Source organism: Pseudonaja textilis, chromosome 2, assembly GCF_049901715.1.
Source record: "Pseudonaja textilis isolate UNSWEBS1 chromosome 2, rPseTex1.2, whole genome shotgun sequence".
NCBI classification, from domain to species: Eukaryota; Metazoa; Chordata; class Lepidosauria; order Squamata; family Elapidae; genus Pseudonaja; species Pseudonaja textilis.
The window spans coordinates 13,984,474-13,999,284 of record NC_141991.1 but is presented as its reverse complement, the minus strand read 5'-3'; the positions used below and the strand labels follow the sequence as shown (position 1 = coordinate 13,999,284).

Sequence of the window (14,811 nt, the reverse complement as noted above, 5' to 3'; positions counted from 1 at the left end):
TAGTGACTGGGTTAATGCAATGTGCAAAGTTAGACAACCAGTAACTTTGTACATTAAATTAACCTAGTCACCAGCTATATTTTCTTGCAATTTTTTTAATGTACGGGTAGTCTTCAATTTAAGCCCAAAATTTCTGTTGCTAATCAGACGGTTGTTAAAGTGGGTTTTTCCCCATTTTACCACCACATTTCACCAACAGTTGTTAGGTGAATTTTTAAGTTAGTAACATGTTTAAATAAATCTGGCTTCCCCATTGACTTCACTTGTTCAGAAGTTGCAAAAGATGATCCCAGGACATTGCAGCTGTCATTAAATATGAGTCAGTTGCCAAGTATCTGAATTTTGATCACATGATCTCGGGGAATGCTGCAACAGTCATAAGTGTGAAAATGGTCCTAAGTTACATTCAGTGCCGTTGTAACTTCAAACGGTCACTAAACAAACTTGTATGTTTCAGGACTACCTGTATATTGGTGTATATTTGAAAAGCCATATTTGGCTCATTCACACAACATTCTGAGCCAGTGTTTTTCAACTTGGCAACTTTCAGCTGTGTGAACTTCCAACTCCCAGAATTCCCCAGCCACTGTGTTTTGGCGGAGTTGAAATCCAACAGTTGCAGAGTTTGAGAAACGAGCAAGAAGAAAAGATGCTTCTAGGATATTACTGGTCGACGGAGATGGTGGATTGACTGTCACTGATTAGGAAAGAAAAATATTTCTAATTCACTGCTTTACTATCTATAAAAAAGCCCGACGGACACATGGGGAAGGCTGCTTGTAACAACTAGATTCCAGATCTGTCTTTCTGTAAGCGACCATCATTACTGAATTTAGAAGCCATGGTTTTCTAACAGACTGGTCTTAGCTAAAAACGACTACAGACCTTTAAATATGCATTGAAAAAGGACAGAGCCCTCAAATATTAAAACTAGCCTTACCCTTTCTGCCTCCCTGCTTGGCAGTCCACAACAACCCGGAAAATTAGGTAAGATTTCAGTTGACCTCAAATTTCCACTTTTTCTGCAAACGTGGCTACAAATATTCATACAATGCAGAACAGAACAGAACAGAACAACAGAATTGGAAAGGATCTTGGAGGTCTTCTAGTCCAATCCCCTGCAGGAAACACCACATCACTTCGGACAAATGGTTATCCAGTCTCGTTAAAAACTTCCAGTGTTGGACCAGTTACAACTTCTAGAGGCAAGCCCATTCCACTGGTTCATTGTTCTGTCAGGAAATTTCTCCTGAATTGATTAGTTTTCATCCATTGTTACTTGTGCTGCCCTCGGATGCTTTGGAGCAATGGTCTCCAACCTTAGCCACTTTAAAACTTGCATACTTCAACTCCCAATTGTGGAGTTGAAGTCCACTGCAGTTCTACACATGGTCACGAGGTGGCAGCAATAACTTAAGATGTTACCTAGATTGGATAATAGAATACTTTCTTTGGCCAAGCCTGGTTTAAGTTTCCAGTGCAGAAGCTCTCAGTGTATGCAAAGCAAATGAATAATGATAATATCAGTCAGAGGGGGGAGTAAAAAACAAAAAACAAAAATAGTACTATAACCATGCTTTGTGGAATGAAACTCATGAAATTGGATCTCCAGCTTGAGGTTCGACTGCTGCATGCTTGCTCTCGGCTGCCATAGTAATGGTGGAGGGGGGGCATGGCATTTGGGTTGGGAAGTAAGCTGTTGTGTTGCAGTCCCATTTGAACTGAAAGGGAGGTTTGCTGTCAAGAATTATTGTGCTGCTGAGTGGAGTTGTTTACACCCTGTCAAGCCCAACCGTCCTAGGACTCCAGATGGGCAAAATACAAAGGTGATATTCAGCAGTTCTGGAGAACCAGTAGCGGAAATTTTTGAGTAGTTCAGAGAACCGACAAATACCACCTCTGACTGGCCCTGCCCCCATCTATTCTCTGCCTCCCAAGTCCCAGCTGATTGGCTGGGTCTCCTTTGGTTGCCCAGCACAGGAGAACAGAGCTGGAAAGCAGGTTAGTGGGGTGGGGAGGGAATGGGGATTTTTACAGTATCCTTCCCCTGCCACGCCCACCATGCCACACCCACAGAACTGGTAGTAAAAAAATTTGAATCCCACCACTGGCGAAATACCTGAAGATGAGCTTCACACATCATACTGGAGGTTGATTGAACCCTCAGGGCTGGATCCTGGGGTGCGGGGGAAGGATTTGGGGAAACTTTGAATCTGTCATCTTTAAATTACCAACATGTTTAGTCTCCTTTTTATTATATTCACAGCAGTAATCCGATATGTCTTGATTTCTGTCACCTGTATCTAACGCTTATCAACTCCATCATGATTCACTCTCTTGTCAGGGACAATTATCCCACAAAGCATTGAGTGGAAGGCTGAAGCACTATTATGACTAGAAGGAAAAACATTCTCAGACTCTTCCCATCCTGCTCACAATCTTTATGAACTGTTGTCTTCTGGCAGAAGATATGAAACAATTAAAACTCGGACCATAGTTTTTATCCCAGAGCTATAATTGCACTTAACAATGAACTTAAGGACCACTATCACTGAGCTTCTGGACAGTATTACTTGGTGTGGATGCTTATGTGTTTTTAGGAGGCGGGGAATTTTGGTGGGTGGGGAGGTGTTTAGAGATTGTCGTGTGTGCATGTTGAGTCTGGTCTCTCAGTGTTATGTGAATTTCGTTGTATGTATATTGTGCATATACGTACAATGACAATAAAAAATTTCGTTCACTCACTCAACAAATGTTTCACTTACCAAAAGAAATTTTGGGCTCAATTGTTACAAGTTGAGGACTACCTGTACTTCAAACTTTAAAAAATCTACTTGGAGTGACTTGGTGTAAGACACTTTATTACTAGTATCTTACTCCATTCTTGGTTGCCAAGATCTCCTTTTCTATAAAATACTGCAAATGCATGGAATAAATGGACTCATTCCTTACATGATGCAAAGCTGGACAATAATAGGAAAATAATTTATTGTAGAATGAAAGAAATGTGGAAAGCTTTAATTCCTTTTCACCCTGATATACTTTTATTAAAACTTTACCAAAACCTGTACTTCTTACTACTATACTAAACTGGGATTGTGTATGTTAATAGCTGCAAGAATTATATGTTATTCTATTGGAAAATATTTTTGATCCTCTGTGGCCTTTTTTGGGTAGCAGCAGGGGGCTTTATACAGTAGTTCAATTACTTAAAAACCCATCATATTTTAATGCAGAGGTCTCCAAACTTGGCAACTTTAAGACTTGTGGACTTCAACTCCCAGAATTCTCCAGCCAGCATAACGAGTCCACAAGTCTTAAAGTTGCCAAGTTTGGAGATCTGTATTTTAATGACTAATGTGAATTTCCTTCAAAATGATAGGATTTAGAATGATAGAACTGCCTTCAATGCAGTCCCACAGTCACAAAACACAAATGCAGTATGGTTGTTATTGAGGACACCAGTTCCCCTTTACCCGTTTTCCTTTTCCCTTCACTGGGTCAGCCTCTTTTCCCTCCAATTTCTGCAAGAGGCCCTCCTTTGAAGGAGGAAGCAGCCCCCTGCTAATATGGACTGCTAAGGAGGTCAACTCTGTATTTTATTTATTTATATATAAAAGTTATAGGTCGCCCATCTTACTTCAAGGTAACTCTGCGCAGATTGAAAAGCTTGAAACAAGTGCGGACAGACTTAAGTTGGGAGATCTACTTTGGTTTTCTTTTTATTAGAAAAAAGAAAATTGCAAAAGATTTACAAAGCAGGCTTAAATGAATTTGTTTCAAGTCCCAAATCGCTGTCCTTCCGATTCCTCGTTTGCTTTTCCTTCTTTCTTCTGAGACTACAGGGCCTGACAGAATTTTAGCTGGGATCTCTCCCTGGCAGGGAGAACACACGTATCCTGTGCTAACCTGGAGCCCCAGCCGATGGCTTTTCGGCAAGTCTCAACAGGGGTAGACTTTGTCTCCCATGTGCATCTTCTCGTGCCTGATGAGATGTGACTTCTGCCGGAAGGTTTTCCCGCAGACGCAGCATGCGTAGGGCTTCTCTCCCGTGTGCGTTCGCTCGTGTTGGCTGAGGCTGGACTTGAAGCAGAAACCTTTGCCGCACAACGGACACCTGTACGGTTTCTCGCCCGTGTGAATCCTTTGGTGTTTAATAAGCTTAGAGCTCTCCTTGAAGGACTTCCCGCAGTCCGAGCAAATGTAGGGCTTCTCTTCCGAGTGGGACCTCTTGTGCTTGATGAGACTCGAGCGGTTATTGAAACGCTTCCCACAAACCAAACACTTGAACGGTTTCTCCCCCGTGTGGATGATTTTGTGAGCCATCAGCCATGAGCTCTGGCTGAAGCACTTGCCGCACTCAGAACAGGCGTAGGGCTTCTCCCCTGTGTGGGTCCTCTCGTGCGCCAGGAGGTTGGCTTTGCGATTGAAGCTCTTCCCGCAGTCTGAGCACTGGTAAGGCTTCTCTCCCGTGTGAGTCCTCTCGTGCGTGATGATGTGGGAACTCTGGCTGAAGCTTTTCCCACACACTGAGCACTGGTAGGGTTTTTCTCCCGTGTGGGTCCTCTCATGTTTGACCAGGTAGGAACGCTGCTTGAAACTTTCCCCACAGAAGGAGCACTTGTAAGGCTTCTCTCTAACCGTGGATTTCTGGTCGTTAAAGGAGTCTGGGATGCTGCTGGCGCAGCCTGGACCTTTGGCACGAAAGGACGCTGCTTCTACTGCCGCTTCAGAATGGCTCCCCTCCTCGACCATAGAGATCCCAGGAAACTCATACATGTTTTCCTCCAGCAAATCCCCGTTGAATTCCATATAGTTAGGCCGCACCATCCAACAGGTTGACACTTCTGGCTCGGCCACTTCCCCGTTGCCTGCAGGAATAATAATAATAATAATATAAATAATAATATAAATATAAATAATAATAATAATGAGGAGGAGGAGGAGGAGGAGGAGGAGGAGGAGGAGGAGAAAGAAGAAGAAGAAGAAGAAGAAGAAGAAGAAGAAGAGAAGAAGAAGAAGAAGAAGAAGAAGAAGAAGAGGAGGAGGAGGAGGAGAGGAGGGAGGAGGAGGAGGAGGAGGGAGGAGGAGAGGAGGAGGAGAGAAGAAGAAGAAGAAGAAGAAGAAGAAGAAGAAGAAGAAGAAGAAGAAGAAGAAGAAGAAGAAGAAGAAGAAGAAGAAGAAGAAGAAGAAGAAGAAGAAGAAGAAGAAGAAGAAGAAGTGTAGTAGTAGTAGTAGTAGTAGTAGTAGTGGTGGTGGCATTGGTCAGCTGCAGAAGGCCACGTTTATTGGATACGGATGCAGCTCCGGATCCACGTTATGCATAATCCGCCGATACATCCCGCAGTCCTAAACACTTGGGAAGTGTTGGACTAGTGATTTGTGATATGAAACCCAGCATAGATATCTTGTTTGCTGTGTACACTGTTGTTTTTTGTGTATAAATAATAATAATAATAATAATAATAATAATAATAATAATAATAATAATAATAAAAAAGCTGCCAATGGGTCACAGTAATATGAAAGGTGCTATAAGCCGTTAGTTTGCTCGGTGGCTATTTCCAGGGATGGGCTGCGGGGGGCTCACAGGGGTTTGAGGGAGCCCCTAGCTAAGGTTCTGTGCAGTTCTGAGAACCCCCAAATCTCACTCCTGGCTGGCCCCGCCCACTCCACCCCTCCCCTCCCCTCCCCGGAGTCCCTACGCAGTCCATTTTGGATGCCAGGTAAGTGCAGGACGCGCATGGAGGCTCAGGGAGGGCGAAAAATGGGCCTCCCGGAAGTTCGGGAAGGCGGAAAATGGGCTCTTTTCTGGCTTCCAGAGGGTCTCTGGAGCCCAGGGAGGCCGTTTTCCCTCCTGGAGACTCGAGGAAAATGCCCCCTGCCACTATGGTGCAGGAGGCCGACTAGTGCACACCTACCATGACCACAACCACTCAGCATCCAGGCAGAGGACCCTTTGCTAAACTTTTTAAAGGGGCCTCTTTCCCACACGCCAACACCCTTCGCTGAGTCAGTGAAGGGTCCAAAGTGTTACACGTGAAGCAGCTGACCCAGCAAGCATTAGAGCAGCAATTCTCAATCTTAACAACTTTTAGGTCAAGGGTCAGCAAGCTTAAACACTCAAAGAGCCACAAAGGTCCTAACCGGAAGCCCACCATTCAATTCTGGAGCCGACTAGACTCTATGGCGGTTCCCCCAACCATAGAGTCTCCTCCTAGCGCAGCGTCCTTTTTCCTCTACCTGTCCTAACCAAAAGCCCCATCAATTGTGGAGCCAATCGGCAACAGGGAGCCACATGCAGCTCCAGAGCCACAGGTTGCTGGTTCCTGTTTTAGGTGGACTTCAACTCCCAGAATTCCCCAGCCACCCTGACCAAAGGCTGCCCAATCCAAGAAACCCTTGAAAGGGTTATTGGCTCAGTAGAGGTACAGGTAGCCCTTGACGTGCAACCATTCGTTTAGTGACCATTCAAAGTTACAACACTGAAAAAAAGTGACTTATGACCGTTTTCACACTCACGACCATTGCAGCATTCCCCACGGTCACGTGATCAAAATTCAGATGCTTGGCAACCGGCTCGTGTTTATGACGGTTGAAGTGTCCCAGGGTCATGGGATCCCCTTTTGTGACCTTTTGACAAGCCAAATCAACGAGGGAATTAGATTCACTTAACAACCGTGTTATTAACTTAAGACCTGTAGTGATTCCCTTAATGACTGTGGCAAGAAAAGTTATAAAATGGGGCAAAACTCACTTAACAACTGCCTTAACTACATTAATTTTGGGCTTAATTGTGGTTATACGAATGTACAGTACTAACTGTATATTTCTTGTGTGAATTCATCTTGGGAAATTCCTTTTACCTACCATACATCCTTTTCTACATTGGATTTATTTTCCTGATCATCACAAGTATCCACAGGGAGGTTAAAAAAAATAAAGTCTGCCATGATCATGGCCCTATCTACCTTTTTTCAAAACCCATGTATAACAAAAAAAAAAAAGGACAGGGTTTCAGTTGTGCACAACTATTTTTAATTTTTTTTAATGCACACATGCACACGAACACAAGCCTCAATAATCTTGTTGCTAATATTCCTTTTCATTCCTTGCTCCGCCCTGAACTTACACCAGGAATCCAGGCAAAGACTGTCTGGTCTCCGAATTGCAGGATCAGCCCTGCCATATCAGGCAAAGGAAAGCAGCTATTGCTGGAACCCAATCATCAAACCCATAAAAAAGCGAAAGTTAGATTATTTCAGACATGTGATGTGACACCCAGAAAAATACAGCATGCTTCACTTAATCCTCCAGGGAGAGATTGAAGGCAAACGAGGTCCAGGCAGAAGAAGGGCATCATGGCTTCAAAATTTAAGGAGCTGGTTTGGACAACACTCAGCAGCACTTTTCCGTGCGGCTGTTGATAAAAGTACCGTGTTTCCACAAAAAGAAGACCTATCCCAAAAATAAGTCCTATCCTGGTTTTTAAGCGTGCACCTAATGTAAGCCCTACCCCCCAAAAATAAGCCCTAGTGAAGATCGTCATCAGCATGGAGGGGTGATGGTGGTTGTGGAGAGGCATGGCCAGGATACAAGGCAGCGAGCGCATGGAGAGAACCGGCCCAGCGGTAGCAGGGCTCCCACTCTCATCGGCCCCCAAACTCGCTGCCTCCTGTACATGAAAAAAAAAAAGACATCCCCTAAAAATAAACCCTGGTGCTTATTTTGGAGCCCCCCACCCCAAATTTATAAAACCGGGTCTTATTTTCGGAGAAACATGGTAGGATCGCCAACATGATGTCCGATGACGGATATGGCACAAGAAGAAGAATCTTCAGACATTTTCTGACAGATCTTTTAAAAGACAAAACCAGATACCCAGCTTGGCCTCTGATTTAGCCTGCTTGCTTGAATGCGGCTGAGGGTACTTTTCCCATCACCAATAGAGGCGTGTCCTCGACTTGCGATTGAGCCCAAAGTTTCTGTTGCCAAGTGAGACATTTTGTAAAGTGAGATTTGCCTCATTCTACAACTTTTCTTTGCCACAGTTGTTAAAGTCAGTCACGTGGTTGTCAATTGAATTGGGCTTCCCCCATTGACTTTGTCAAAAGGTTACAAAAGGTGACCCCCGGGACACTGCAATCATCATAAACATGAGCCAATTGTCATGTGTCTGAATTTTGATCACATGACCACAGGGATAGCGGTAATGGTTATATGTGTAAAAAACAGTCATCACTTTTTTCAGTGCCGTTGTAACTTCAAACGGCCACTAAATGAACTGTTGTAAGTGAAAGACTAGCTGCACTGAAGTAAGATCTAATTCCCCAGTCCAGAGGCATCCTGGACATAGAATAAGCAAGAAATTCCCTCTTATTATCCGTTTCAGGAAGCGAAATGTCTTGGTCCTGCTGCCCCCCGACTTCTCTTACCCAGCAAGCTCGCATTTTCATCCTCTTCTGGGATGGCCTCCATGAGGAGCTGGATCTTCACAGACTCAGAGGTGGAATTTTGTCCGTCTTAGCAGAAGTGGCTCTCTCTTTCTCCACTGTCCGAAGCCTAGAAGGAAAATGAGAATGGCATGAAGTGAAACAGATCACTTTCTGCCCAATCCTGCTAGATCCGGGGTGTCACTGTGGGCCTTCTCAGGATTGTGTTTCACCTCGGTGGGCCTTCTCAGGATTGTGTTTGACCTTAGTGGGCCTCATCAAGATTCTGTTTGACCTCGCTGGGCCTCATCAGGATTGTGTTTGACCTCGCTGGGCCTCATCAGGATTGTGAGCCTTTTATTGTGGGCCTCATCAGGATGTTTGACCTCGGTGGGAGGGGGGACATGGCCAGCTCAATGTCACTCATGTTGGGGTACCTGTGGTGGAACAAGCGCTCTGCCACTGAAAACGGGCTCCCGACCTCCAGTTTTGGCTTTGATGGCCTCCTGCAGCCCACTGCCAGCGAAAACGAAGGTTGTGGTCCTCCCAAGCTCCCTTTTCGCTGGCGGAGGCACCGCTGGCCAGTCCTTCGCTGTTTCCAGGGCGGCCCGGATCTAACCACCCCACGGGCTGATCCGGCCCACGGGCCTTGACTTTGACACTCATGTGCTAGCTAGATGGAACTCAAAAGAGCCTCCCTTCGATCATATGGCAGGAACCGGAAGCAAATTTTTCTCCTTAACAGATCTCCCCCCCCCCCAATTTCTCCTTTTACAGTAATCCTCGACTTCACGACCACAACCGAGCCCAGAACTTATGTTGCTAAGTTAGAAATTTGGAGTGAGTTTTTTTCCCTATTTCAGGACTTTTCTTACCACATTTGTTAAATGAATCTGTACAGTTCTTAAATTAGTAACATGGTTGTTAAGTGAATCTAGTTTCCCCACTGACTTTGCTTGTCAGAAGGTTGCAAAAGAAGATCACATGATGCCTGAACACTACAAACCATCCTGAATAGGTACCAGTTGTCAAGCATCTGAATGTAAATCATGTAACCATGTGGATGTTGCAATGGTCATAAGTGTGAAAAATGGTAATATGTCACTGTTTTCAGTGCTGTTGTAACTTCGGTCACTAAATGGACTGTTGTAAGTCGAGGACTGCCTGTATTCCTAGTGCTTCTGCTTTTTCATTGCAAAATCAAATATGAAGGCATTTAATCCAGCCAAAGATCCGTAAGAACATAGTAATGCCTAAGATGCGCTGGTGCTATTATTTATATATTGCTTAAACCAGAGTTTCTCAACCTTGGTGATTTTAAAGATGTGTGGATCTCAACTCCCAGCGGGGGAATTCAGGGGGTTGAAGTCCACACATCTTAAAGTCGCCAAAGTTGAAAAGCACTGGTTTTAAAGCAGGGGTCCCCAAACTTGGCAACTTTAAGACTTGTGGACTTCAACTCCCAGAATTCTCTAGCCAGCATAGCTCCCAGAAAGGGAGGGGGGGAGCAGTGCAGCAGCTTGCAAAACCGAAACTGCATTCCATAAATGTTTTCAAAGATAGTTTCTAAGCGACCAAAGTTTCTGCTGTGCAAAATTCTAACTGGAGAGCATGACTGATGACTCTTGGCTATGGATGTGTCCCATTGGAGAATATAAATTACGATACACCCAGGGGGTGAGGGAAATCCAGGGTCAAGGGTGACAATGAATGATGTGTCTCTGAGTCAGCTACACCCAGGCAATGCTGGCAATAAAACCTTTTTTAAGTTTTGGAAGCTTGGCTCAAAATTCATGATTTAAATGGGGGCAACTGACGGAATCCTGACATTATCTATTAAATGGAGTTATTTCCATTTAAATAGTACTGTATGTTTCTAATATAGAAAAGAGAATTATTATCATATCATATTATCATAATAGACTGCTGCTGGTATCTTTATACAATAGTGCATACAGCAAGCCAGATTTATTTTTATATAGTTTTTATCCCCCCAAAACTTAGGGATAGCATTTGTGGTTTCTGTATTCAGAATAGAGACTATCCTATGATGTAGAATTCAGCTTTTATGTTAGACTTATGTCTTGCCACCGTGACCTTAAGACATCTTGAATTCATGTAGAAATTATAATTCCTTGCTCCCAGAGAAGAAATAAAAATGCAATAAGAAATCACACAATATTTAGAAGCTCTTTCTAAGCAGACATGCATTCTTGGACATGACATGGTGTGCAAGCTGCAAGGACTGATTGACAAGCAACTTGAAGTGATTGGGAATCTGGAATAAATCCGTGAAAATATGTACAGACCCCTCACATCCTGGACATAAAACTGTTTCAACTTTTCCCCTCAAGATGATGTATAGGACATTGCATGCCAAAACAACTAGACACAAGAAGAGTTTTTCCCCCATGCCATGACTCTGCTAAACAACCAATTCCCACAACATTGTCAAACCACCTAGTAGGAGTGTATTACTATTAAACTTCTCATCTTTCCTATTCCCTTTTCTTCTTATGGCTATGGCTTTGTTGCTTGCATCTTACGATTTGTATTGTTTTATTTATTTTCCTAGTATGATTTATGTTGATTGCTTATTTAGTGTCCTATGCCTATCAGTAAGTGTTGTATCTTATGATTTCTGATGAATGTATTTTATGATGATTATGACCATGATTTATCACTTGTTGCTTTGTATGTACACCGTGAGCTTATACACTGGAGACATTGTGCGTCCAATCACATTTGGCAATAAGGAATTCTATTCTAAATACACCATCAAATGGAAAAACGTGTGTGTGGGGGGGGTGTATTTCCAAGAAGAGTACAGATCAAAGGCCAATCCAGCCAACATTCCTGTTGGCTAACTAGATACTTCAAAGAGAATTGGCTAAGCAGAACAACACTTTCATTCTTGTTTTCTTCAAAAACCAATGTAGTAAGTTATTTGCAAGTATCAGGGTTACTAGCCACTGAGTCTAATTTAAACTAGCCCTATAGTCTAGCTCAGGGGTAAGGAAACTTGGCTCTTTTATCACTTATGGACTTCAACTCCCAGAATTCCCGAGTGAGCCATAAAAGGTTCCCCATCCACAAGTTTTTCAGTTGTGGGGGAAATCAATTTCTGACTTGAATGGAAGTATATTAAACAGTCCCATTCAAGTCAAAAATTGATTTCCCCCACATGATAGCAGCGTTCTGATATTTCAGGGGCTGCTACAAAGAAGAAGCACCAGAAGGCAGGGCAAGGAACAGTGGATGGAAACTAATCAAGAAGAGAAGCAACCTGGAACTAAGGAAAAATTTTGTAACAGTGAGAACAATTAATCAGTGAAACAACTTGATTCCAGAAGTTATGGATGCTCCGTTCACTGGAAGTTTTTAAGAAAAGATTGGGCAACCATTTGTCTGAAATGGTATAGCGTTTCCTGCCTAAGCAGGGGGTCAGACTATAAGATCTCCAAGGTCCCTTCCAGTTCTGCTATTCTATTATCCTGACAGTGTTATGGCAGAGTTCCAATTCTCCAGACCAGCAATTCCTCCACTTGCATCCAGTGTAGTATCTGAATGGATACATTCCCCCTGGAGTCATTTTCCAGGACCAGGGTTCCAAATGTCACTCCCATGCAGGATTTAATAAGCCACAGTCCTCAAACCTTTGACCCACATGCAGCCATTATTGATCAGCATTCCCTCTTCCCGATCCTTTTTAACAGGAAGCCAGGCATTCCTGTTGGCAGCAATCCTGGCTGCCAATCAAGAGTATTTGTACCTCAGGGTTGACAGGAGCAGTCCTTGTTGCTCTCTGCGCCTGCTTGTTTTCTTGCAGACGTTTCATGACCCATACTAGGTAACATCATCAGTGCTAGTAAGGAGTGCGGTTTGCTGTCCATTTATGTTCTGATGGCTGGACCTGTCAGTGTTGATGGGGTGGGTGGTCTTAGAGCAAGGGTCTTCAAACTTGGCAAGTTCAAGACTTGTGGACTTCAACTCCCAGAATTCCTGAGCTAACATGGCTGGAGGAGGAATTCTGGGAGTTGAAGTCCACAAGTCTTAAGTTTGAAGACCCCTGTCTAAGAGATTCTTTGGTTGGGCTCTTTACTTATTGTCTCTTTGGCAGCTTCTTGACTGGGGTATTGTTTCCTTGACTGTTGGTCTGTTGTTAATCTTGGGAGTTAATCTATGCTGATCTGGGTGCTGATTTCTGGAGAGATTTTGGAGTCTTTTTGTTCTCTTTTAGGCTGGCATTGTCTCTTCTGCACAGTCTATAGATGCTGCTAATGTCTTATTGATGGCTGATTTGTCAGGGTGCCAAACAGCCCCAACCAAAGAATCCCTAACCCCCACCCCCCACCCCCCCACCAACACTGACAGGGCAAGCCCTCAGAAGAGAAACGGACAGCAAACTCCCATTCCTTCCTAGCACTGATGATGTGACCTAGATTAAAACGTCTGCAAGACAACAAGCAGCCTCAGAGAGCAACAAAGACCACCCCGCTCCCGGCTCAATCCCGGCTGATCGACCAAGCCAAACTCGATCAGTCCAGGCCTGGATGGGAGACCACCAGGAAATCCAAGCTCGTCGAAAACCTCTGTCCCAGCGCTTAGGAAACAACAAGGACGAGCCCTTGGAGCCCCCTCCTCCCCCGGGAAGGCAAAGGACGAAAGGGATTTGACTCTCGCCTGCCCGATCCCGCCTCCTTTCGGGTGGACCCCGCTTTTTCCTGGAGAAGCAGAGCAAAACCCGGAGCTCCCCAAGGGGGAAAAATGGGAAGAGACAACCCGAAAACAACATGGACGCGCGTCCACGGAGTCCATCCCCCCCGCCCCGCTTCCCCGGAGCTCTGCCTCGCCTCTCCGCTTTGCAAAACCGGCCCAGGGACGCTGACCTTCCCCGTTCCCGTCTGCAGTTCACCCGCCCGGTGGGGGTCTTCCTCTCGGCTCTCCACGCGTTGACTTTCCCTCGCCGCTGCCGAGCGGGCGGGCGAGAAGAGGACGGTCCACCCGCAATCGCCGCCAAGCCGTGGACTGACTGTACCGTCCACTGGGAGAATGGAGAGGGGGCGGGACAGGAAGACTCCGCGCCCCCTCCCCTTTCTAAAAGGGGCCCCGGCCGGCATTTCCTCTTCCCTCCTCTCTAGGAATGGGAGATCCGCTGCTTTAACCATTTCAGCGGGGGGAAGAGAAAGCGAGAGACGAGGATGGGGAGGAAGCGGAGGATAGAGCGACCACGGGGCAATCAGGAATTTGGGGAGGGGGTGGGCTTTGGATCTGAGCAATCAGGAATTTTGAGGGGAGGGCATGGATCTGAGCCTTGATTTTGCAGAGGTGCGGATGAAAGCCCAACAAACAGCATTGAGACTTTCAAGAGATTGGACTGCCATCTGTCAGAAATGGTGTAGGGTCAACCCGCTTGGGTAGGGGGTTGGACTAGATGACCTACAAGATCCCTTCCAACTATGATTATCTGTGAACTGGCGCCAAGTGGTATATAAGTCTAAGTGCCATCTGCCAGAAATGGTGTAGGGTCAACCCACTTGGGCAGGAGGTTGGACTAGATGACCTACAAGTCCCTCCCAACTCTGATTATCTGTGAACTGGCGCCAAATGGGAAAGCTTGAGACGGGCTTGGAGGTGGAGAATGTAACTTTCTGAAAGCACCTTAGGAAGGTGTATGATAAGCAGAGATGGATGGGCTCGCAAATCTGTGATCTGCTGAATCACTTTAAAATTTAGGGAACGTCCTCTGCAACTCCTATGATGCAGAGGTATCGTGGGCAGGTGTACATTATTGTGATATACACAGTTGTTTGCTGTCAGTTATTTATACTGCTGGTGTTGGCTTTCCTAAGCATCGTGTTTTCCCCACAAAACCTAGGATATCAGGGTAAAGTGTACAAGCAATGTGGACTTTTCCAATGATGGTAACCGATAGTAATAGCAATAGCACTTAGACTTATATATCACTTCAGCAGTGCTTTCCAGCCCTCTCTAAGCAGTTTACAAGACTCAGCTATATTGCCCCCAACAATCTGGGTCCTCATTCTACCCACCCCAAAAGGATGGAAGGCTGAGTCAACTTTGAGCCTTGTGAGATTTGAACTGTCAAATTGCAGGTAGCCAGCAGGCAGCAGAAATATCCTGCGGTACATTCTAACCACTGAGCCACCATAGCTGAAAGATGGTAACTGACAGATGGAAATGATACATTCAATGCATAGATTTTGTAGGATAAGAGTAGGAATGTGGAAAATAACCCAAGTGCTGTTTTTGCATCAGACCTAATTTAACATTTTTAAGACCACGCACTTAGAATAATACAGTGGAAGCTCTATTGAAGATCGTAATCTGTTCTGAGAATTTGCTCAAGAGCTCCCAG

General features: G+C 44.9%; 1 protein-coding gene across 2 annotated transcripts; it reads right to left on the bottom strand.

Moving 5' to 3' along the window:
* Positions 1 to 3,696: 3,696 nt before the first annotated feature.
* LOC113450098 (uncharacterized) lies at positions 3,697 to 13,521 on the bottom strand. 2 transcript variants are annotated; one of them, XM_026721250.2, is made up of 3 exons: positions 13,322 to 13,521; positions 8,436 to 8,562; positions 3,697 to 4,871 (listed from the first exon to the last, which is right to left on the bottom strand). In XM_026721250.2, exons 2-3 carry the CDS (start codon positions 8,476 to 8,478, stop codon positions 3,943 to 3,945), a joined length of 972 nt encoding a protein of 323 aa, XP_026577035.1. In that variant the 5' UTR covers positions 8,479 to 8,562; positions 13,322 to 13,521; the 3' UTR covers positions 3,697 to 3,942. The 2 variants fall into 2 exon arrangements, with proteins under 2 accessions (XP_026577035.1, XP_087784664.1); XM_087928538.1 differs by lacking the exons at positions 8,436 to 8,562; positions 13,322 to 13,521 and adding an exon at positions 6,523 to 6,954.
* Between the last annotated feature and the right edge of the window lie 1,290 nt (positions 13,522 to 14,811).